This window comes from Ascaphus truei, chromosome 1, assembly GCF_040206685.1.
Source record: "Ascaphus truei isolate aAscTru1 chromosome 1, aAscTru1.hap1, whole genome shotgun sequence".
NCBI classification, from domain to species: domain Eukaryota; kingdom Metazoa; phylum Chordata; class Amphibia; order Anura; family Ascaphidae; genus Ascaphus; species Ascaphus truei.
The window spans coordinates 464,900,071-464,926,614 of record NC_134483.1 but is presented as its reverse complement, the minus strand read 5'-3'; the positions used below and the strand labels follow the sequence as shown (position 1 = coordinate 464,926,614).

Sequence of the window (26,544 nt, the reverse complement as noted above, 5' to 3'; positions counted from 1 at the left end):
CCTGTGCTTTTGCTATTCAAATATTGGTTCTTTGGTTGGGTTTATATAGTGTTTAAGCTGTGGAGGTCAAGTGGACCCCACTAGACACTTAGCCCTTGCCATATATATGCCTTATTATTCATGGACTCCCCATTGTCATCCTGATCATTAATACATGCCGTGGAGGAATTCTCTCTAATTTTGGAAGCATCACATCTGTTCTACTTTGTTTCATTTCATAAACCGGTCTTCCCCAGGTTTCCATGATAGGTCACATTAAGGGTGCAGTGAGTAAATATGTACTTTCGTTCAGTCATGTACTTTAATCTACTTTTCACACTAAACTCAAACATTTGTTTTCCTTTGATTAGAATCAGAAGCTGCTCTGCAAAGCAGACCAGGAAGTAAAAATATGACTAAAATAAGGAGCACAAAAACTACTTTTCGTGTGTGTTTTTTTTTTTTTTGCAATCCCACAGTCATCCAGTTCAATTTTTTAGGGGCAACTTTTCTGTTTGTCAAACAAGTGTTTTCTTTACCATTATCGCATCCTCCTGTCCACATCAGAGAACAAATAAAGTTAAGAGAAGCTGGCTGTACAAACACTTGCTAAAAACCAGGACCTAATAGAATAGGGAGTAGCAAAAGGAAATCAACCCCTCCCCAAGTCAAGCTTAAAAAATAAATTACATATACATATAGATGTAAATTTTTTTGGAAAAAAGCAACCAATCACCGAATGAGACCCATTAAACATGTCAATGGAATTAGTTAATAACTTTATTTCAAATAGCGCCTTTCCCCAATGGGACTCAAAGTGCTTTACAATTATTACAGTATAGTACACGGTATGCAACACACAGGATTTTACACACAGTTCCTGCTCAGATGAGCTTACAATCTATGATTTTGGTACCTGAGGCACAGGTACATAAAGTGACTTTCCTAAGGTCACAAGGAACCGACACTGGGAATTGAACCAGGTTCCCGATTCAAACGCTGTCATGGTTTAAGGAGTCACTCAGCCTCTCCTAATTCATATTGGTTCTAGGAGGGATCACCCCTTTAACTGTGATATCCCCCAATAGTGTTCTTAAGAAATACATAAGTAAAGACAATATTAAAGAGTCAGCTTTAAATAGATAATTAATCTGGGTCTTATTAGAAAAGTTTCCCCCTTCTTAAAAGCTTTAGAACATGTTTTAAATAAACGGAACAAGATATTCTTACATTCTTCTTACAAGTCAGGAGGTAGTCATCATTGTTTTGTAACAATTGAAAGATCAGAAATGTTAAAGTATACCAAGATCCTTCGAGTAATCCATGCGAATTCTGCATCTTCTATAACCGTAACAATATAACCTCTTCTCCATCTCTGCACTGCAGCACCAAGGAAGGGGACAAGCTTGTTCCGCCGAATATTCAGCGCAAAAGGAAATAATGCAGAATCTTTAAAAATACCCTTTTAGAGTATAAGAAACAAGGTTGTGTACAAAAAGTGGTAATTGAGAACACGTGTTTAAAAAGAGAAATGCAGTTGAATTCCTCATTAAATATTTAGGGAACATCAGAATCTGATCAGATAGCTGGTCAGGGGACAACTGTAGTATGACCAGGCCATGCGTCTGAGGCAATCCGTTTCTGCCGTGCATGAAACAGATTAGCATTGTGAAAGAAGAGGCCATTAAGCACAACTATAATACTCTACTTATCACAACCCTCATTTATAGCATCCTACGTGTTTACTTTTTCTTCATTGTCATGGATAATATTGTCATTACCAGAACTTGATCTGCTATTCTTTTGTTATTTAACCCTTTGTGCCTGAAACACTGGGCAACATGCATACACAGAAACAGACTCGGCTTGAACAACATCTCCACAAAAGAAAGAATGAAGATTCCTTATGATTCCCCAAGACCAGTTCACGTCAATAATACAGAGTTAAACAATCCAAGAATTATCTCATGAGTAAGATTGTTGTAGCAAGTCCGATTAAAACAGGGAAACATGATCCTCTGTCTAGAAACCACAACACTGCCTTCAGTAATTCCAGTTACACTGTACATGAGGGGTTTACAGAACAGAAAATTTACATGAAACATTTTCACCCGACTCAGTATGTAAAGGCACTGTATATTTTTTCTTCTTTCGTTAAGCTTTGTATTATAGCCCTAAAGAGTTTAACAAAAACACAGGGTTTCAAAAATAAATGGACTAAGAGCAAAAAGTAACATTCCTTCTACCTATCCAATAGCGCAAAAAAGTGGTCAAAATGTATAATACAGGGATATATTTTGTGCAAATCACTCCTAGAACGGAACTTTTCTCCAATATGTAGTTTCTTATTTTAAAACTTCTTTTACATAAATATTTCTCACTTACACAAAAAATGAGATGTCAAATTTTAAATCCATCTGTAAAAAGTGCAAATTCTTATATATAAAACAATGATAACGTATGGGGCTAAAACAGCAACGTGAATGGGTCTACAATATTTAGGTCACTTAGACATATTCATACATTAACAAAACAAAAAAAACTCCACAATATTACACTGTCAACTTATTATAAAATCATACCACACTGGACACAATATGAAAAAGCACAAAATAGAATTGCAATAAAAAGTAACAGATTATAAACAAAATATTAGAAGAAAAAAGGAGGTGAAAGAATGAATGTGTTTCAGAAACCTGGTGGCATCAGGGAAACATTAAAACATAGGTCATGCACCATATAAAATGTAGTATTATACACACACACACACACACACACACACACACACACACACACACACACACACACACACACACACACACACACACACACACACACACACACACACACACACACACACACTTACATATTTACATATGTTACAACATCTGTACAATAAAGAACCGGATTTCTAAACATCCTGTTACGTGGTTAAAAACAATTGTGATAATTCTTTCTGTCCCGTTTCTGAAACCAAAACGCATGATTTCCGCAAAGTCGTCAACATTAGATAAACAAAGTAAACTGTTCCAGCTGATATTTTCTCCGTTTTGCTCCAGAGATGCTTGCAATGCACGTATTGTTATAAACCTATCATCCCATTATCAAATCAAGGAATTAAAAAACAGAGAAAAATACAATTTAGTTGTAAAATTCAATTAGCTGTCAACATATAGAACAGCTGGTGTGACATCAGAGTGGGAAATATGTGCATACAGCAGCTGTGATGGAACTCCAGCTATAGACTACAGTGTGTATTTGCTCTCTCTCTTATTCCAAGTTCAGTCTTTAATGGCTACCAACAGGTCAGGATTTCAAAGTTTCTCTCATCACATAATTAACCATTTAACTTGGTTCCAATTATCACTAAAGTAACTTAGTAGGTATTGTCCTAAAATCCTGGCCCCTTGGTCCATCAGATCGGAATTTGGACCACCCTAGTCTAGAGCACTGTGACGTTTGATTTTGCTCATATATCTTCCATTTTTGGTAAAGCATGGCCTTGCTTTAATGACAATATAATTAGTGTTTCAATCAAATCTGAAGATGCAATATACAATACTATTTTTACAAATGCAAAATGTTTGGGAAGCCTTATTGTACTGGCTAAAAGTGCTTCTTTCCTTTAGTTTCCATGCTGCCAAGCTCTGGGGATATCAGCGTTTGATTTCCTGTATTCAACATGAAAACTATTTGGGGGGGATAGGGAGCTTGCAGGCACCTCCTGCACCATAATAGTCAAAAACAAAACATGTTTAAACTCTGTCCAATTAAAGCGAGTGATCTGCAATAATAAACATCTCAACTGAGTTTGTTGTTCAACAGAGCAATAAAACACTGGCGAAAGTTCCCGGTTCCACAATATCTGAATTACAGGAGCTCTGCTGTCTCGTACCAAACATTCCTCTTGCTGCAGGAGTAGTGATTATACACTCTCAATACTGCCATTAAGTAAATCCTCTTGGATCTTTTGTCTCCTCTTATTACAACAATGATGTATGGAGTAGTCCTTCAGAAGTAAATACTACTGTTGCTGCACTTTGGAAGGATCAGTCATATTGTCGGTCCTGTGTCGAGATAGTCGTTGCTGGTGTGATGGAGCAAAAGTGTTCTGTTGCACAGGGAAAGCAGACAGAATAAGCTGTGCTGACTGATTTCCATGAACCAACCTAGATGCCTAAATACATAAAATAAGTTAGGACCAATAGCATTGCACTATATCATATATGATGCACAACACTTCTAAAGACTAAAATAAAATCGGGGGGAAAAAAAATCACATTTGCCTTTCTGTATAATAATGTAAATTGGATTTATTGGACCAATACAAAAAGATCAATTAATAACATGTATAACACGATTTCCAAAGAAACTATTGGCCTTCAAAGTGCATTTAAAACACATAGAAGGAACTTTGTATCCAATAGAATGGCACACCACAAAACAATTAAGACTATACATACACACACTTATATAAGGTAGATACACACACACACACTATATATATACATACATATACACATATATACATACATACATACAGTATACACATATATAATAAATATATATATATATATATATATATATATATATATATATATATATTTATCAACTGTAAATATTACTGTATATTCATTTGCATGTCTTAGACAGGTCTGCAACCCTGTCTTTCACCATTATCACCCAGCACACAGCACTTCCACTGCACCAAGGGATTCTGGGAAATTACATGCAAATGAGCACACAGTGCCACCTTTTATCTCAAGCTCACATTACATGAAAAACCCTTAGCCAATGCATGCTGCTTTAGACACAGCTTTTAAGCAAGGGCTTGGGAGATGCAAAGCCAGTAAACCCTGCATCTCCCAAGCCCTTGCTTAAAAGCTGCGTCTAAAGCAGCATGCATTGGCTAAGGCTTGTTCATGTAATGTGAGCTTGAGATAAAAGGTGGCACTGTGTGCTCATTTGCATGTCATTTCCCAGAATCCCTTGCTGCAGTGGAAGTGCTGTGTGCTGGGTGATAATGGTGAAAGACAGGGTTGCAGACCTGTCTAAGACACGCAAATGAATATACAGTAATATTTACAGTTGCTATATGCTTTACTGTGGAGGGTTTTTGTCACTTCTTTTTTACCCACCATAACTATATATATATATATATATATATATATATATATATATATATATATATATATATACACACATACATATATATATACACACATACACACACTTTTATATATGTATATGTGCATATGTGTGTGTGTATATAAATACGTATGCGGTGTGTATATATCTACGTGTGTGTGTATATATCTACGTGTGTGTGTATATATCTACGTGTGTGTGTATATATCTACGTGTGTGTGTATATATCTACGTGTGTGTGTATATCTACGTGTGTGTGTATATCTACGTGTGTGTGTATATCTACGTGTGTGTATATCTACGTGTGTGTGTGTATATACGTGTGTGTGTGGTATATACGTGTGTGTATATACGTGTGTGTGTATATACGTGTGTGTGTATATACGTGTGTGTATATATACGTGTGTGTATATATACGTGTGTGTATATATACGTGTGTGTCTGTGTGTCTGTGTATGTATGTGTATGGGGCCCAGGACTTGTGTCTCCACTCCACATGTACTGGTGTAATTATATATAACATTATTGTGAGTTCTTGTTTAATATTGTCTGCAATAGGTTTAGTTTTCTGCGATTTTCCCATCAGTGGAAAGTATGACAAAAGGCCCTCTCCAAGGGGGACACTGCAATTCAGCAAGCTGGGTTTTTACTTCTGGGTTCTTTACTTTTTACTGGGTTACACTTCTCCCAAGTTCAGGGCACCTGCTAATTAAAAGGTATGACCAGCACTGCATTACCTGCAAGAACTGCTGTGTCAGCTGTGCGTGTGTCGGCTGCTGGACAGCGGGTATCTGCTGCTGCTGGTCTTGCTGACTCTGTTGCTGCTGTGTTATTGATAACGTCTGGGGCTGCTGCTGCGTGGCAAAAGTAGGGTAAGCAGTAACCACCTGACCCATAAACATAGTGCTTGGGACCATAACAGCTCCACAAGCAACAGGGGTTGTCATCAGTTTTGTCACTAGCTGCTGACCTTGAGAAAATCTGTTAGGAGCAGAAACAGTAAGTAGTTTAGTGAATTGGCAACTGAACACTACCGCAGAACAAAGCTATTTCTGTGATTTGCCCTATCGTGCTTACAAAAATAATAAAATGGTAAGTAGAAAGGCAGATGAGAATTTCTTAGCACATAGAAGTGTATCGTTTTAGAACCTCAGATTGTAAGCTCCCTGGTAATTGCTACGCTTTGTTGTGTGGTCTTATCATAGCTATATTTATTATGATAAATAAATAGAGCACTACACGATTTAAACGTAACATGAAAGCAGTGAGTACAAAAACTCACAGTGGATGGTTCCTGGGGTACTACCAAATGATTGGTGCCACGGATTATGTAAAGTATTGCATTTGTGTGTAATTCCTGTGATAATACATGGGTGACGCAAAATTAGAGGTTTTTAATCGAAAGAATTAAGGACTATTGATAAGGGGATAAGTCCCATCAAAAAGACATTGTACCCCTGAGGAAGCGAATAGTTTCGTAAAACGCGTAGGGTTGAGATTTGCACATTTGGGTCGGAAGGTATACAGCCCACGGAGAGTGGTTGGCACCCGTTCCGAGGAACGACAATAATCGGTGACGTTATGACATCGAGGGGGTGGACCACGCATACCGTGAGGAAGTGAACGTGCACGAGGAGCACAAAAAGTGCCAACACCGGCATAAGAGACTCGAGCCCGGGCTATTACGAGAGAGGACTGTGCCTATCCTACCCAAAGCGCAAAAGGTATGTGGATCTGTGAGTGAGGTTCCAATAGTGATAATTTGTATTGTTCTTTTTAATTAAATTGTAGCAGTATTATGCTATGTTATTCTTTTTATTCCCTTACATTTCGGACGTGATGTCCGTTTAATCCACTGAGTTCAAGCCATTCGTTATCCAGTACCCGAGTTATCCAGTACCTAAGGAACATCCCCTAAATCCCAAAATAAGAATGTGAGCGACTAGAGCAGGTTCCTTTTTTTTAGTCCAACTCAACAACACTGGGAGGCTTAAAGGGCAGTATTCATATTCGGAGAATTTGTATTAATAGTTCACTAATTTATTCTATAATTTATTGTGACATTATTATAAAGTGTAATTTCACTGAAAGAATTGGATTGATTTTCACAAATATTAAGATTGGTGATGGCATTCTCTTTGAGGATTTATATTTATTAATACTGAGGTATTTTACACCATATTTTTAATTAGCTTGCCAAGAAGGAATATTGTTGTTTACATCTGTACAAAAAAGGTGCTGTTAGAAGTGCCCCAGAACAACATGTGGGAATCCGCAGAACCAAAAACAGTAATTGGGAAGGATTAACTCTGCGGGGGGTCCATGTTTCTGAACGGGACCCTTGCAGCATTAATCCTGCCAAGCCAGACAGTCTGGCAGAGTCTGGAGGAGCCGTGCAGAGGGACACGGCACACAGAAGCTGTATCCATGAGTGCCATGTCCCAGAGCAGCTCAGAAGGTAAGAAACAGTCTTTGTGTCTGTCCAGCCTCTTGAAAAAGTAGAGGACCGAATATTTACGTCATGGGGGGGGGGGGGGGGGGGGGAGAGATACTGTTAGACCATATTTGGTCATCAAGGAGGGTTGGACAGGACATGTAACACTTGTCCAACCCCCTCAATGGCCCAATATGGTCCTATAGTATTCCCTTCGTGATGTAGATATCCATATTCGGGCATCTACATCAAAGGACTAGACAGACCAGAGACTGCTTCTTACCTTCAGAGCTGCTCGGGGAGACACAGAGAGAGACCGTTTATCTATGGGACATGTCTGCACAGCTCATTCAGACTCTTTGGCTTCTGGCCGATGGGCCTGATGGCGTAACGGTGTGTGGTTCACTTTCAGAACCGACCACTTACTGTTTTCAGGGCTGAAATCAGCGCGGTTGCCACGCACGATTGCAGCAACAAAACCGGTGAGTCTAACTACATCTGTATCTGCCATCACAGTTTCCATGGGTAACAAATTCCACATTTTAACTGCCTTCCACATTCGATCTCTAATGCAAAGTTATGGTGCTATCCATACCAAAGGGGGCAAACAATACATTACAATGCAAAGTGTCAGAATCCCAGTGGCACTGAAGGAGTTGAACCATAAACAATGGTCCCAGTTGGGTATGTCTTGCAGTGAAAACACCAGAGATAAATATAACATACGGTTGTATCTGTGGTGGAGTGATTCTAGAACATGTGATGTGTTACCATATGTTAACATAATCCTCTCAGAATTGTTCAGACCTCGAGAAACAAATATTTCACATTATTTGTGACGGTGAAGGGGTACCCATGCCATAAAATAAAGGTGATATACCCGGCTGGGTGCCCCATAGTCATAAAAAGTAACTTTGAAGTGTCAGTTCTGCAGCCCAATGCTGGCTGCAGTCCTGAAAATGTATTATAACATGTCTGAAATGTGCCCGTGAAGCATAGGGGCCGTCTAACATGGTTTTAGGGGTTAATTGATTAAGTGTTCTTGTGGTTAGCGGTGAGCAGCGGCATTTGCAACACTGTCTCACTGGCTAACCACAAGACAAGGAGGGGAAAAGCCATAACCACAGAGTCAAGTGGACAATTGACTTGTGGTTAGATAAGTGATTCCGAATTGTAACAATGTCGGCTGTCGTTAGCTCAGCCAATTAAGGTCAATTGGATAAGTGCGTCTGCGTTTATCAATCTGGAACGGGATTGCTACATTGAGTTCCCGACCGCAGACCGCAGATGGGGAGAAAGCTTAAAACCACACACCACGTCAAAACTCTCACACAATTCATTGTATAACTTTAGTTAGGAAGGTCGTAGCTCTCTGATTTTTGGTATGCAGTGGGTTAGAGAGTACTCATTAAGACGGATATGATTTTATTATGTTTAACTTGTGTATAAAAGCATAAATGGGAATAACCCTGGTTTTGACATATTAAAAGTTATAGAGTTGAGGAATTTACATGTCAGCCAGACAGGACCCCGAATACATTAAGGATGCACCAGCTTAATTTATGATCAGCTATTCCAGAGTGATTCATGCATACTTGAAGGTCCGAAGTTCTGAGACACCCTGTGGAGATGGCTCTAGGATATTTGCAGGGGTCCGGAGCTTCAATAGATGCCGACCCGGTCCAAGTGTGAAGTGCCGGAAAGTGAATTAAAACAGTTTGCCTAGCAAATGGTGAGGTATCCTGAAGGGGGGTAGACATTCTGTCGCCGGGCAGAGAAGTTTGGCCAGGTATGCTAAGCTGGTCAAGTGGGAAGTTAGCGCATGACCCTTAGCCTGCCGTGATGCCCTTTGCCCGGCTGCAGGAACTATTGTCAACCTTGCTTTAGGTGGGAGTTTGCTTCCCACGCCAAAGATTTGTTGCACGTTGCCCAGATAGGCTTGGGGGGTATTATAAGCCTGTGCAGGCCGTCGGGTGAGTGTTCTTCTTATTGAAAGGATAGCGTGCGGTACAAAAGACATTTTTCATCATATAACCAAGGATTTGTACCCCGCTCAGGATTTTGTAAGATCTAAGGATTTGCTAACAAATTCTGCAAGGGCAGAACGAAATTATTTCATGCTTGGTCTCCTGTGACATTAATATAAAATGGCACTAGACGGTTTACTTTAAGCCTCATGCAATTAGTGGGGCCTCTGCAGCAAAGATCAAAATAAAAAAGGTATTTTTTTATCATTGAAAGGCATCAAGTATAATGACAAATCTAAATTAAAAATTACAATTTTTATTATTATTTACCGAATCTGTCTGTCCTGGGAAAAAGTTGTCATGGCAGCTCCCTGGTTATTTTGTGGCATGCTTGATGTCATTTGTACCATATTTCCAGCAGATGGCTGAGAAATCACCATAGTGTTGTACAATGGAGCAGCGAAAGTCCCTGGTGTCTGGCTGGAAAGAGAAGTCTGCTGACTGTGTCCTCCATGCATGTTCTGCTGACCTTGCTGAAAAGAACCCCCATTAATATAGATATTGCTTGCATATAAATGGTGTTATCTTATTGCAGGTGGTCTTAATAATATGCGGGAACCTTACATGTAGATATTTTTTAAATAAAAGCCTTTACATATTTAAATACATTCATTCCCAACTCCATACAATTCTCCAACTTCGACAGAAATCCTCTTAACTTCCTTCCCACCCCCCCCCCTCATATTGTGCTGTCTCTTTCCTTACTTAAGGCAATGGTGTGATTGTACCTTTAAATGGCTACTTTTTTAGGGGCCTGTTGGGTGTATGCTACAAAATGTGTATATATTTGTGGGACAAATATTAAGAAAGACTTATTTGCGGCTGCCTTATAGCATTGCTCTGTAAAATCTATTTGTGGTTACATTATGAGGAAAGAGATAGATAGATAGAAAGACCAAGGGAGAGAGGCTTCCACTAGCTATAAGTTTAACCATGGTGGCCGAGAATAAACAAGTTGTGATCACTCACTTTATTACTGTCCTAATTTGCAGGGGGGGGGAGGGTTTACGTCATCAAAACATGCAGATTTCCCTGTCTCTCTCTGTTGTCCAATGGTAATTTTAAGCAGCAGAAATATTTACACTTGTACTGTACATAAAGCACTGCAAACACACATTACCTGGTTTGTATGTTGCAAAGGCTTCTGCTGCTGTATTATGTGCTGACTTCCCAGGTGCCCAGTGTTCATAGCTCCTTGAATTTGGTTAGCTTGAACAGCTTGGCTTTGCATGTTTAGTTGCGTTAGATGCTGCATGTTTGATGTGTTTCCAGAAGAGACCTGCACTGGTCCAAAGTTTATTCCTGGTGTCGACTGCTGTAAGAACATCTTGAAGAAAGAAATACATTAATTGAAGCGATGAAATCACTGGAAATCATTGCTGTTGTGGGATGAATGTGTTTTTTTTTTTTTAATTAAGAGGCAGGAGTGTTGTTATAAAATCATCATCTGTCTACAGAATAAGACAATAATAAGATTGCAATCTCTTCGGGGCAGTAAAATACATCAGAAAAATAGTAAACAAATAAGATGATTATACTCGTAAAGCGTTTGTAAGATGTTGAGCGGTCTTGTGCAGCTTAGATAACTATGGCCCTGGAAGTGCTGTGTTTTGATTAATTCCTTGTCTACTTGCAGGGATTAAGTAATCACAACACACACCCATGCAGGTGGCTAAAGGCTATAAAATTCTTCAGGCATGGCGGAGACTTCAGCAATATTTTCAGAGCCCTATTACAATAATAATGATTTGATAGTTTGCGCACACACAAAAAAAAAATAACCATAAGATTATAAACTAATTTTGTGTTGATTGTTACAACTATATATGTGTAAGAAAAACTAATGTATTGGTGAAACTTCTTCTATGACTGTTCCTTAATGTGCATATAAAACATCAGCTCTTGTATTATGATATGTTTAGCCAGTGAACCGTATTACTACCTGCAAAGCCATATATTTGCCATCAGAAGGCACCATCATTTAGTTCAGGGTGGTCAATTCCAGTTCTCAAGGACCAACAGGTCACGTATTAGTGTTATCCCTGCTTCAGAACAGGTGGCGCAATCAGTGGCTCAGTAAAAGCGACAGTCACTGATTGAGCCATCTTTGCTGAAGCAGGGATATCCCTTATACCTGTCCTATTGGTGGCCCTAAGGACTGGAGTTGGCCACCCCTGATCTAGTTACTTGTAATATTTAAGAGTCAACATTAAAATACTGCAATATAGTATGTTTATTAATTGGGGACATTTACAGATATCATCGAGACTGATTGGCAAATAAAATGAGAAAATATGAGATGGTAAATTATTAGATTTCCAGCAACATAGATTGAGAATTGTTAGTATTACGACAGAGCTGCACAGGTATGAACAGTACATCAATTCTCTGAAAGATCACCTGAAATGAATCATACTGTTATAAAATGACACACTCTAAGAACTCACTGCTTTCTCAACATTTTACAATTAATGGCAGATATGCTGCAAATCGATGTTCACACAACCAGCAACATGAATAAGAAATATTTTAGAGCAATACTACAAAGCAGAAATACAGAGGTGAAACGGGGGCGGGGGGTGGGTTGGTGTGTGTGTGTGTGTTTTGGGTAAGAGAGAGAGATGGATCTCAAACAGGTATATAAAATATCCATTGCTTAACAAAAATGTTGTTCATCTCTCTACAACTTTTGAACAGGTATGAATTACCAAGAGTACCCCCAAAAATGAGCACAACCGCCACACCTCACATTGCTTGAACCAAATGTCCTTTAAAATTATGCAGTTCACACCCAAACTCCACCCCCTCCCCCCAAAAGACAACCCACTTGATCGTGAACTGTCTCTTAAAGCAGATTAACAACTTTATTATTTTATTATTTTCCCTAACAGGCTCAATGCCTGCAGTAAAGAGTCCACATAGCAATCTCTCATTGCCTTCACTTGCTCCACCAAACCAACAGGAAAAAAGTTGGTATATGTTACCTCTTATTCTGAGCTTCTCTACTTCAAGTTCAATGATATCACAAAGTTGGAGGTGCTTAGCCAATTACCAATATTAATTTCGGGTTTAGGGATGAAACACACAAATGAAAAATCACTGTATAATATGTGTGAGGAAGGGGGGGGGGTTATAAAGAAACAGAGGAAACAGCAGCTTTAAAGCATGTCTAGTGAGCATGTCTAGTGGTGGTTACTGATGCAGATTACTAATAGCTTCGGTTATAAACGGTTTTGTAAACAGAGAATGCCTTTTTTTTTTTAGGTACTTGATGATCTGATAAAAACTCAAATATCTTAGCCTAGTAATTTAGAGACTGGTGACATAAGTCTCGTCTTTACAAATGACCGTGAAAGAAAGCACATCTCACTGGAAAGCCTTGTCCATGAACCATCTGCAGCTGTTCCTGTATCTTGCGCAGTTCTTCTTGCTGCCGGTGAATATTGGCCTCGATCATTCGTGTTCTCTGCTCCAGCTGGTCCTTCAGGTTCTTCATGGCCCCAAACTGTGCTGTGAACTGAAGGATGGGCTGAAAACAATTAAGAAAACAACAGGGGGAGTGCAAACTTTTTTAACTTCAGTTCACCAAATTAGAGGTTTTCTAGTTCAAATACTGTAAAGACTGGCAAGAGGGGGAAGACAGAAAAAAATACAATAGCATGGTATCTATTAAAATATAGCGATAGTAGAATTTTATCAATGTCTGCAATATCTACTTCAAATATATATATGTGTGTGTGTGTGTGTGTGTGTGTGTATTACATAAACATACACACAGAAAGTAATTGCACAAGTAAAAAGATTACAATATGCAGCTTCAGCCTTTAGAAAGGCTAAAGCAGAAGTTAGGCTCAGGGGCTGCGACTTTAAGAGCAAGGCTATTTTTCGTGGGGGAACTCCAGGGATCAGAGTTCCAACAGGAACAAGAAACTCCATATAGAAATGTTTAGGAATTGGGCTGGGATACTAACTGAGGGAACGCAAGTCTTTTCTGCCACATTCCTTAATCTAAAGCTAAATGAATACTTGTAGTATATATACTTGATATAAATATTTTTTGTTGCGGGGGATTCTGACATCTTGCTCCCAGGAACAGTGAAGATCTGGCAGGAGTGACCGACAATATCGTCAGCGATACTAAAAATTGTTCATCCAAAACCATAAAAGAAATATTTCTAAAGTGAAAAAAACATCCCCATGACAAGAGATAACAATATATGTTATTGTTTTGTAAAGAAAAAAAACCCACAGCATTTCTGATACTATAAATGTAACATCACACGTTTTCTATGATCAATTCCTCACCTGAGTCATCCCTGGCTGCAGCTGTGGAGCTGCTGTTGGTTGCTTCATCACTGGCTGAGATAACGACTGGGTAACCGGCTGGGAGCTCATAGACTGAAAGAACAAAGCACCGATGTTATTTCTCACCTAATCTGACACGGATGTTAACCGTACTCCAGGTGTGAAATGGGAATGAAGGTTTAGTTAAATATGTAACATGTGTGAAAAAAAATGTAACAATCACACAGTATAAGTGCATTTTATATGACTATACCTGGCTGCTGATTGAGGACCTCCTCCTCTCAAGGCCCGATAAAGCTTGCTGGGGGGGAGGGCTTGTGTCTGTTGGTATCTTAGTTGGTGTAGCTACAAATATAAATACAGAATATAAGGATCATGCTGTTACTAGGAAATATCAATAAAGGGCTGGTACTGTATAAGGTAGACATTTAAGCTCCACATCCCACATTAATTATCTTAAGGGATGCTGCAGGGTCTAACCTTGAACTATCAGGTGGCCTACTCTTGCAGCAAAGGGATTAAGATGTGTTTAAAGGGTCCGCCATTCCTAAACTGAATGGTAGTGACATGTTTAGCCCAATGAGTGCCAGAACTGCAGTCCATTGTGACTTTGAATGGTCAGTGAAGTAAATATGTGATTGACTATCAGACATGTACAATTTATTTATTTATTAAGCCATTTACGGTTTTAGTAGTGATTCAATGTTTTTACAATCTATACGCTGCGCGCGCAACCTGCAGTCTGCGCATGCGCGCCCGCCCTGCGCATGCGCGATTTCAGATTCAACATGGCGGCCCCTTTCTCGGTGCCGCTGTATCAGCGGATCCCCGGAAAGCGGAGCGCCGAGAAGCGGTGCCCTGCTGTACAGTCAAATTGTTAGTCCAGACTTTGTCCTCTTTGGCTAATGGTGGCAGCATAATTTGCAAGAATATAGAAACTAGTGAGTACAGATTAGCACTGTGTACTTCCAAACCATAACAAATACAAATGAACGATAAACTGAAAAAATATCATTCTTTATTTCCTGTATCAAAAAAACAAATCCCTCAATATATCAAATCTAGTTCATACAACTGGTACCAGTCTCCAATACAAAGAAATATATAAAATAAACAAACAAGTCTCTCCTGAAAAAAAGAATAAAAGCACCAAATGAATGAACTGCATACATTATTGTCCACCTGAAGAAACAATATATTGCACAAACAACTCTCTGTGAAATGTAAATTACAAAAAGCATGATCTTGTGGTTGCTGTATCCTTATTGAGGTGCAGTATATAGCTCCATATATAACGCTGATGTAGATGACATGTAGAGTATGGTTTCTCAATTACATAGGTTCTTGTTCAGCAACCGTATGCAGTCATCACACAACATGTAATATTTAATACAAGGGCAGTTAGTCCCTTGATAGGTGTAATTTAGCCCATATTTGCCATGGGCACTATATATTAAATAGTACAGTCACTATAAAGTGGATTTAATGAAAACAGGCTGTTACTTTTAAAGTGCATGGTGCTTCAAGTTGCAGTCACATTCTCTATCTACAAGTGTAGACAGTAACAGAGCATTATATCGAATCTAGCAACCTGTGTGGAACAGTATCTCTCGTGAGACCATATTAGGAGTATCTTTGCTGCCATCAGTACATGTGCAGTGTTCCTCTCTCTCAGAGAGAGGCATCTGCAGTGCTGGAAATTAGATTTTTGAACTGGGGATATGGCTAAATGCATAGATATTATTAACCTCCCTTCCTCCACAAAAAAATAAATAAATTGTCCGCCTTCTTTCTCTATTGCCCTAGTGCAGGGATGGGGTGTGCAAATTTCTGTTGCTGCGCCCCCCTGAAACCACTCTCTCTGTGCTTGTGCCCCCCTTACCTGCCTGTCGACGTCACTGGGGTCATGTGACGTGGCACGGTGCAATAGCAATGGGCATGACCCCGTGGAGTCATTTGACAACGCGTTGCCATGTCAACGCGTCATCTGAAGCCAGCTGAACCTTGGTAAGTCCAGTTGCAGAGGCCTCACGCGATTCCCTCTGTAACCGCCCACGCCACCCAGATTGCGCACCCCTGCCCTAGTGCACCTATCCCACACCTTTACACCATAGGAGTGCTGGTATTACCTTGCTTGCTGGTCTACATCTCGCGGGTACCTCAGGTGAGCACAGAGGTCCTCTCTTTTCAACAGCCATATTTCAGCGATTCGGAATCGGACAAATTCCATGATGGTGGATTTCACCAAATTTGGCCAGACTGGATCTAATGGGGAATTCTGGAGGTATACAGACTGATTTTTTTTTTTAGTGCCCAATCCTCTTTTGGATTCCGAGGTGCGTATCGGATTTTGGCAAAATCTGTGCCGGAAATGCGCTTAAGATTCTGACTTTCTCCCATCTCTAGTCCCATGTTGCAAATACAAACTGTCAGCATTTTCCATTCTCCTATAACAAATGCACATTTCAATTTCACATCCAGTACCTGGGAAGTCTCTCCTCCTGCATCTCACTATGCCCTCCCTATTGCTTTTTCTGTTTACTGTTTCCTCACTCCTTTGTGAATGTCTCTGTTCTCTCCAACTTCCCCACTCCCCACTGCACCATTATTTATACACCTTTCTTCCATCAACTTCTTTACCCCTCAATAAAAAACACCCACACAAATCCTCTATTCACATCCTCTATCTACTCCTTCCTGCTGCTGGGAATCTCCTCTAATCCTGAACCCAGACATACACATCTGATTTCTCCCATGCCTCCCTGCTATCTCTTCCCCTGTAAATTGTGTTAACCTTCTGATTTAATACTGACTAACCTTAAAACTCACCCCACAAGTTAAGCATCCCAACAGCCTGCACTCATGGCTACTGTCCCAGTCACTCCTACCATCCATTGTGGCCAAGCACTGCCATCTACAGCACTTATTCCCTCACCTGCTGTCTCTGTAAATTCCCCACAAAACCTCATAGATTGTTAGCTCTTCGGGGCAGGGATTTCCTTTCCTATTGTCTGATTTTGCAGCACTTATTGTATTATTATAATTCCCTGTACTGTATTCTTTGTGAAGCGCTGAGTACACTTTTGGCGCTATATAAATAAAGACATACAATACAATACATAGAAAAGGCTTCTTCTAGTTCATGAGAACATTATTGCTTGTTATGGTTTGGAGGTATGTGTACTCACTTCATTATATATTTTTTATGCAGAGTAGCACCTCCATATGTGAGTGTTCAATATCCTCACAATATTGAAAATTCTGGCTTAGAGAAAAACTCAAACATTTGTATAGGCATCATTATTTAAAGGAAGATAGAATGGCCTAAAAAGGTCAAGTTGTGCGCCTTGCACTACACCAATGGAGATATGGGGAACCAATAAATTGTGAATGTGTGGTGACGGAACAAAAACTGCAATAAGAGTGCGGAGGTGGTGCTGGCAGGGATGGGGTTAATGATAAGCAAAGAAAAGAAAGAAAGCTCCCTAATAGCCGCACAAGAGAACACCTATACCTATGTTAAAAATTACTATTTATTAATAAATGATTAAAATATATTTATTGCAGCAAAAAGCTAACATGAACCAAACTTTGGTTCACGTTAGCTTTTTGCTGCAATAAATATATTTTAATCATTTATTAATAAATAGTAATTTTTAACATAGGTATAGGTGTTCTCTTGTGCGGCTATTAGGGAGCTTTCTTTCTTTTCTTTGCTTGGCATCATTATTTAGTTTAAACCAAACAAAAAAATAAAGGGAAAGAACAATAATTACCAGATTTGATTAGAATTACCAGACCAGAATAAATAGAATACACGAATATTTATGCAGGAAGCAAATAACATGTTTCAACTTTAAGAGTAATTGAACATTTGTAAGCAAAGGAATTAGGCTACGCTTATAGTGCCAGCGACGTCAGACTACGGTTGCTGGAAAAATCAAATTGGGATGACCTCCAGAGCCGTCGCGCCGCGCTTACTATAAGGGCACGCGACGGCGGTAATGCATTTGTTTTGCCGCAATGTCACGTTGCTGTCACTATAAGCACAACCTTACCCTGATAAGTTGTTTTAAAGAAGCTTCCCCACTAGTGCAGTATGTGGGACTACCCTTTTAGTAGCTTTGTAAATTTAGACCTGAACATCTAACTGGAAAACACAACAAATATGAGATGATATAATTGATCCGTTGCTTTCATTACAAGATCACTTACAAGAGGCAAACAATTACACAGCAATTACAAACTTGCCATGATTTCACTCAGAACAAGCAAGGCATTTTATACAAAAGGTAACAAAAAAAAAAAAAGAATAATAATTTAAACCAGAGCCATAAAACCATACAGAGTCTTAAAACCCTACAGCAGGGCTCTCCAACTGGAGACCTGCAGGCTGCATGGGGCCTTAAAGTGGCCTTTAGACTCTCTGCTCCATGCTAATGTCATACTAGTTCTTTGAAGTTGCAGTTCAAGCAACAACAAAAAAATCTGTTCTGCACTATGAGAAAATACTTGCAGTAATAAAAAATAATAATAATTTGAAAGACATTTTTTATATATTATAATGTTACAACCATTTTTTTTCCAATAGCAACTATTTACAAAGTCACATCCCCTTCCTCTTCTGAAGCAGGCTCTGGCACACCCTTTTTGAGCCCTACACTCTCTCTAGCAGTGAACCAATTGTATCTAGTAACTGCCTGGTCACATGATCTTCCTCACAGAACTTTGCATCTTGGGTCCTCTTCTGCTCCACTGACAGCCATTTAGTGAACCCCTGAGCCGAATCTTCGCCGATCGATACCAGGAAACCGGATTGATCGGCAACTTAGCTAATCACTAGTCAGTGTGTAGATTGAATCAATGCACATGAATAGGGAGAATGGGGGGGGGGGGGGTAAATACAGTAGCTTTGAACTGTTGCTTTAAGCAACAAAGTGCAATTTTTCACACTGAAACTCATTTGGAAGTTAAGGTAAAGATATATGGTACATATGTTATAAATGTTTGCAACATATTGAAATAGAATAATGTTTTAGTCTTTAAATAGATAGAAAATTACAATGCAATAAGCTTGTGGCCCTTTTAATCCTCCAAAGAGGCCAGGTGAGAAAATATTTAGACCTAGTTGAAGACCTCTGCCTAGAGTTCCAAAGAAACAACATTCATGAAATTCTTCCTACCTGCAAAAATAAGGACACAAAATGCACATCACAAAAAGCAGTTTTACTCTTTGATGAATGTACCGGTTACTTTATAGTAGTTACTAACTTTCACTGTTATGGTGTGCTCAATTTATTTCCGAGGACTCACATGAAGGTTCAGATACGGCTGTGTGGGAAGATGATTTGATGGAGCTTTTGGGGGATATGGACGGCGATCTGCTGTCCTCGAACCTGTCCAATGCTTCTTTTAGGCTGACTGTATTGATGTGATTGCCTGAGACAGGAACCCGATTCTGACAAAAAGCGAGGGGGAGAAAAAAAAAAAAAAAAAAAACTTGGAAAACCAGGCATGACGATCCCAAGGAAATGGTAGAAATGCAGGCATGTGATAGCCACTAAATTATAAAGACGTAATGCAGAGTTTATCAGTTATAATGCAGTTTAACAGCGCACTAGAAGAATTAATTCATAAAGTCTAGCACTGTCTAACGTGAGGTATGGTGAGGAATACAATTCATTTCCGTTTACAGTATATAATAAACCTTTACTAAATAACATTTTACTGCCTTTACTAAGTAAATATTTACTTCTGTTTCTTAGTGCTATAAGTTGTTAGTCGATTTGAATAGTGCTGTTAAATGGATTACTTTTAGCTGTGCCCTGTACAGTTCCGATGCATAGCTACCAAACGAATGCATAGTTGTCTATTTCAGAAATTCACTGCAGCCAAAGTGAATGAAATGTAATGATAGAAGGAAAAACAGCAATGTCCCTTTCTGTAATATAACCCATCAACTGGATTTATTATCTAAAGCGGGAGTGGCCAACTTCAGTACTCAAGGGCCACAAACAGGGCACGTTTTAAGGATATCCCTGCTTCAGCACAGGTGTCTCAATCAGTGGGTTAGTCAATGAGTCACCTGTACTGAATCAGGGATATCCTTAAAACCTGACCTGTTGGTGGCCCTTGAGAACTGGAGGACAGGAGTTGGCCATCACTGCTCTAAAGGGACATTGTGTCATTTATATACAGTACATAGCTAAGCCTTTTCAAATGTGACAATGTTTGCTGTGTTCTATTTTCTACAATGAGTGACAAAGTAGGTAGGGGCTCACTTTATCTGTCGTCTCGGGTTCAGAATCTTCAATACCCAACTCTAGTCTTCTCTCCGCTCCAACCTCTGCATAACTGCAAAACCAAAGACAACATGGTACTGTATATTTTATTTTAAGATAAGGTTGTTTTTTTGGGTGGGGGTGCAATTCAATTTCAGCACATTGAGCATAAAGACATAGGTATACATTGTAAAGACATTTTGCCTGATCAAAATCAAAACTGCAGCTGAAATTAAGATTTATTTACAGAAGTAATTTGTCAGTTGAACAAACGTGTTGACGCGTTTCACATTACAGTATGTACAGTTTGAAAGGACTGTTCAAGTAAGACTGAAAGACATCAAAAGTGCTAGGTGACATAGAAAAAAAGAAAAAAAGAAAAAAACAAAGCCAAAGTGCCACTCTGTGTGTGCATGGAGTGACATTCCTGTATCCATTCTGAACAGCAGCATTTGATACAGGTCCAGACAAGTGGCTGGAGGAGGGTGTGTGTGTTTGTGCACAAATTCATTAGCTTTGAGGAAGTATCCCAATAAATGTCACATATCTACAATGTCCTACTCCCACACTGCAGCTTACAGTCTGTGTATAATGCACCTAGCAGTCAGGTCACTTTGGTATGTTAAGTCTTTCTAAAAAGTATTTGCTAAAACATGGATAAAAAAAAAAATACATTGCAAAAACAAAACAAAAGAATAAGCTCATCGAACACATATGGGTCAATTCAAGAAACATACTGTGCACCCAACATGTTAACTTTGCCAGACTGGCAGAAAAGCAATGCCGATTAATCAGGCCCTCTATGGTTCCATAATTACATGCAACACCTAAATGCCACTGAATGTTTATATGCACAGTCCAGCTTTGGGTTGCTATGTCCTACAAAGATGGTATCACAAGACTTATACTGTAATATAACATAGAAAAATCAATACTGGTGTAGCAGCATCAAGTTTCAGCAGTGACTGGTAACTATATTTGCTCTGTACCAAGAATCTTTAATTTGTCAATTATACAGGACTGGAGCAACAAAATACACAATGAAGGTAAATCCCTCCATTCAAACACATCTCAGGAACACTGTACATAAGAACTTTCAGTACTGGGTCAGACCAAATGATCCACCAAGTCCAGTGTATCTGGTCTCAAACAATGGCAAGCACTAAAAGTTTTGGGGTGGGCGCAGCGCATCACTCGCACTTACCGTGCACCACAAAACTGAAACAACCTACCCGAGACTCACATCTCTCTCACATCAGTTTAAGTTCTTTCAAAACTAAGGCCGAGTCCATAGACGGACAGGCCGCGCTGAGCTGTGCGGACGCTCCGCGCTGAGCCCCTGCATCCTCAATGAGGATGCCTTGAGAGGGGGCTCACGCGAGCGTCCGCAGGCGTGCTGACGAGATGGAGTTTTCAGCCGAGCGCCAAGCTGTTCTTCAGCGCGCTGTCGGCTGAAAACATCCAATCAGCGCGAAGCTGCGTCAACGTCACGGCGCCGTGACGTCGGCGCCGTGACGTTGACGTCAGTGCGTTGCAGGCGATTGGCCCAGCGACGTCACTGCCCCGCCTCCCACCACCTCCCCCCGCATCCCTATCGCTCCCGCTGGCTCGCCTGTATGTGCATGGAATCGCACAGCTTCAGCAGGCGAGCCTCAGCATCAGCGCTGTTCAGCACGGCTCCCCCTCTCTGTGGCCCGGGCCTAAAGCTGTCTCACATTTGTATCTGGTCTGTAACTGTTACATACACCTATAATATATATTTTCTTTTACTGTGCATGCAATGTCTTGTATATAATGTATACCCTATTCACTTATGTAACTGTATTTGTAACATGTATTATTTGTCTTAACTCTGTGCCCAGGACATACTTGAAAACGAGAGGTAACTCTCAATGTATTACTTCCTGGTAAAATATTTTGTAAATAAGTAATAACTTGCGCTTTTAGCCATTTATATACAACCTCTCCATGCATAGATCCAATTCTCTTTTCAAGCAACTAATGCCATTTCCTATTTGAACCTAAAGTGGTCACGAATTCCAAAGGTTGCATAGAGTGAAAAAGACCTTATTTCTTCTTCTGCTTTGTTCTACATACACTAGACCAGCGGTGTGCAAAGTGGGCGCGCGAGATTACCCGCCTGGGGTGCAGGGTTTACGGAGGCACCGCGCGCTTCCCGAAGGCACTTAAATTAAGTGCCTGGGGAGCTGCAGGGCCTCTGTAAACCTACTTACCTTGATTCAGTCGGCATCTGGAGACGCAACGCCGCGGGTCAAGTGACGTCACGTTGCTATGGCAACGTGACGTCATGACATCCAGGCGCCGGGAATCAAGGTAAGGAGGAGGAGGGAGGGGTGCGTGCGGAGAGGAGGACATCCGGCAAAGGGGCGCAAGGAAAAAGTTTGCGCCCCCCTGCACTTGACGATTGAATTTTTTTATTGTGATATCAAATCAGCCTTGGATGCCATTCATTATACATGGAGACTGTGATGGCAGATACAACAGATATTTCCAAAAAAAAGTTGGACATCTTTTTAGAAAGGAAAGGTATACAGGGATATACCAAATAAGTAAACATGGGAAGGATGTTGATCCAGGGAGTAATCTGATTGCCAATATTTGGAGTCCGGAAGGAATTTGTTTTCCCTTTATGAAATATCATTAGATGATATTTCACTGGGGTTTTTTGTTTGCTTTCCTCTGTAAATACAAATGTAGGATAAAGTATCTGTCGTCTAAATTTAGGTTGAACTTGATGGATGGATGCATGTCTTTTTTCAACCTCGTCTACTATGTAACTATATATTGTTTATTTTCATAGACTGGTGATTATCCTTACTCCGTTAATATTTTAGAATTTTATCCACCATAACGTATAATTCTATAATAATGTATTTAATGAGTTAAACTTGTTGACTTAATATGGTGAGAAACAGAGAATGGAGCTAATCAACCAAGCCCCAACCAGAGTGGACATTGTATTGGCGTGCAAATACACATTATGTTAAAGTGATTGTTACGTGGGGCAGAACTGTGAATCAATTACAAATGTAAAAAAAGAATGGTGAAGAGTTAACGATACTCCTCAAAGACATTCACTTTGTTGCACACCACTAGTATAAAACGTAACATTTATCCTGCATAAAACATATCTTTGAGTATCTTTAACTTCACCTTATAATGGTGACACATTTAGTACAGCTAAGGATCTGTCCCTTTTAACCCCCACTTTACATTTACTGGGCCTATTGAATAAGGAAAGGGCATGGCCATCACTTGAAGACTTAAGCTTGATAATCTTTTCAATGTCCCTACAACCTTTTATTTTGATTAATCCATTATAAACATTCTTATAATTGGCCTGCTACTGCTTTCTTTGTGTGGGATGTGAATGTGAAGCTTACACTTTTATTTGCTAAAGGTGTCAGGAAACAGACAAAAAAAAGCAAGTTACCTTACTACAGTGTGAGTACAAACGATGAACTCTGGCCTGGAATTCCACTGATGGTATGTGATGTAGTAGCGAGTCTGCAGCCAAATCCACTGTTGTCCTTTAGTCAGGAACCTATAATAACATGACTTGCCTTTCCCATACTGCATTACTAAAAAAACAATAAAAAAAAACAAGGCAGTGAAGGCACATTCTCTTTAATACCAAACACATTCAGTATCTGTCCTTTTATCAGACACAAAAAGACACAAATACACACCACTTCCATATGTAACAGACATGCATACGAGATTACAATTCTTAAGAGCCAGCTGGAAAAAGCTAGGAACCCATATTTACTGTTCTTACTCTATTATATACTGTAGTTACATAGGACATTCAGTATGTGCACAAGGTCCAGATGCCCAGTAAAAGACCACAGGCAACTAGCTTTTTGCAAGACTGGGTTAACCCAGTAGTAGTCCACCAAATATAAAAGTGCATAAAATATAGTTGGGTACAGTAATGACAGAGCAATGCCTGTATAAATGATGCTGTAAAACAACAAATGTTTGATAGCTGGAACGCCCTACTCCAGAGGTTCTCAACTCCCATCCTCAAGACCCCCCCCCCCCCAACAAAATCAGGTTTAAAGGATATCCCAGCTTCAGCACAGGTGGCTCAATCAGTGGTTTAGTCTTTGACTGAGCCACTGTGCTGAAGCAGGTAGCCACTAATTGAGCCACCTGTGCTGAAGCTGGGATAAAAATTTGAAAAAAGGGCTGAGCACTGCTAATGAATTAAGGCTTGCTGGAGACGAGAAAATAAAATCAGGTCAATTTTTTAGGCATAATCGCCAATCCACTAACATACAAAAAAAAAGTCTTCTGACGCGTTTCCTCCTTCCGGAGCTTTATCAAAAAGAGTGACTTGTGCACTAAAAAGGATTCTTTAATATAGCTGTCTCAAAGTGAACTCTGTGCAGATTCTCCGCCCCTGATCAGGTCTGTGAGAACCTAATCAGGTGTGTCATGGCGGGAACACGCTATAGATGTTATGGAGTACAGGCGGTCCTCGTTTTACGACGCTTCGTTTTACGACGAACGGCTTATCCGACGCTTGTCAATGCATACCTATGGCCCGTTTTACGACGCCCGAACGGCTTATCCGACGCTCTTACGACGCTTTAAAAAATTGCTACAAATGAACAACCAGACGGCTGCAGGCTAAGGAGATCATTCTGAACAGTCTGTGTGAAGGTTTGGTGGTGTATTTTAGGCCCTAAACCATGGCTGATCAAAGCAAAAAGCAAAGTGCTGCTACTCCAAAAAGGAATAGAAAATCTATAACTTTGGAGACCAAGCACAACATCATAAAGCGCTCTGAGAAAGGAGAGACGAACACAGAAATTGGACGTTCCTTGGATATACCTCGCACAACTATTGTGACTATAATAAAAGACAAGGCAAGAATCCTGGAACAGATCAAGGGCTCAGCACCTATGCAAGGTACGACAATAAGGCAACGTGCTGGGCATATTGCTGAGGTAGAAAAACTCCTCATCATATGGCTGGAAGATCAATCCCAGCGTCATGTGCCCATTAGTTTAGCCTTAATTCAGGCCAAGGCTTTGAGTCTGTATGAGGACATTAAGCAACAGCATGGAGAAGGGGCCACTGAGGAAACGTTCACTGCAAGTAAGGGCTGGTTTATGCGGTTTAAAGAGAGGGCAAACTTGCATAACATTAAAGTGACCGGTGAAGCTGCTAGTGCTGATGAGGAGGCAGCTAAAACCTTCCCTGTTACATTGGCCAAAATTATAGAGGACGGTGGCTATTGCGCACGTCAAGTGTTCAATGTTGATGAGACTGGGCTCTACTGGAAGAAAATGCCCAGTAGAAGCTACATTGCAAGAGAGGAAAAATCTATGCCCGGGTTTAAAGTTGCAAAGGACAGGCTGACTCTTCTGCTTGGTTCAAATGCTGCAGGTGATTTCAAGCTAAAACCTTTGCTTGTTTATCATGCAGAAAACCCTAGGGCATTCAAGGGTTATGCAAAGCACACACTTCCAGTGATTTGGAAGTCCAACCGTAAAGCATGGGTAACAGGGAGCCTTTTTGAGGACTGGTTCCAGCATCAATTTGTTCCGAGTGTGCAATTATATTGCATGAACCAGAACCTCGATTTCAAAGCGTTGCTGCTCCTGGACAATGCTCCTGGCCATCCCGTGTACCTGGATGATAATCATCCAAACGTCATGGTGGTTTTCATGCCCCCCAACACCACCTCACTGATACAGCCGATGGACCAGGGTGTTATCGCTTCCTTCAAGGCCTACTATCTTAGGCGAACATTTGCCCAGGCCATCAGAGCAACCGATGTGGAAGGTGGTCCAACCCTAAAAGAATTTTGGAAGGGTTACAACATTCTTCATGCAGTGAGAAACATCGGAGAGGCATGGAATGAGGTGAAACAATCCAATCTAAATGGAGTTTGGCGTAATTTGTGCCCGGATTTTGTGTCTGATGTCCAAGGCCTTACAGAGACTGTTGCAGAAGTTACAGAAACTGTTGTGCAAATGGCCAGAGATCTCAACTTGGAGGTGGAAACCGAGGATATTGAGGAGTTGCTCGCCTCACATTCTAACGAGTTGAGCAATGAAGACCTCATGCAATTAGAGGAGCAAAAAATTGCTGAAGAGGAGGCCCACCAATCTGCTGATGTGGCACAGCCACAGCCACGTAAATCTTTGTCTAGCAAAATGTTGGCTGCGGCATTCAAGCACATTGATAGCGCACTGGCCATATTTGAGGACAATGACCCTAACATTGAACGGAGTTCAACAGTCAGTCGTGGGGTGTCTAACCAAATCAGCTGCTATAGAGAGATCTACACGCAGAAAAGGAAAGGATCTGTCCAGACTTCAATGAAGAGGTTCTT

The 26,544-nt window shown here is 40.2% G+C and overlaps 1 protein-coding gene across 6 annotated transcripts in view; it reads right to left on the bottom strand.

Moving 5' to 3' along the window:
• Positions 1 to 728: 728 nt before the first annotated feature.
• Positions 729 to 26,544, bottom strand: part of CLOCK (clock circadian regulator) — a 68,530-nt gene continuing 42,714 nt past the window's right edge. For 5 of the 6 annotated variants that reach the window (XM_075566359.1, XM_075566343.1, XM_075566368.1 and 2 more), the window contains 10 exons: positions 23,629 to 23,776; positions 20,175 to 20,247; positions 19,207 to 19,351; positions 14,147 to 14,238; positions 13,894 to 13,986; positions 12,959 to 13,117; positions 10,709 to 10,915; positions 9,859 to 10,061; positions 5,865 to 6,108; positions 729 to 4,156 (listed from right to left, as the gene is read on the bottom strand). In XM_075566359.1, coding sequence (XP_075422474.1) covers positions 4,004 to 4,156; positions 5,865 to 6,108; positions 9,859 to 10,061; positions 10,709 to 10,915; positions 12,959 to 13,117; positions 13,894 to 13,986; positions 14,147 to 14,238; positions 19,207 to 19,351; positions 20,175 to 20,247; positions 23,629 to 23,776 — 1,517 coding nt within the window. In that variant the 3' untranslated portion in view covers positions 729 to 4,003. The remainder of the gene's footprint in view (positions 4,157 to 5,864; positions 6,109 to 9,858; positions 10,062 to 10,708; positions 10,916 to 12,958; positions 13,118 to 13,893; positions 13,987 to 14,146; positions 14,239 to 19,206; positions 19,352 to 20,174; positions 20,248 to 23,628; positions 23,777 to 26,544) is intronic. The other variant, XM_075566351.1, reaches the window with a different exon arrangement.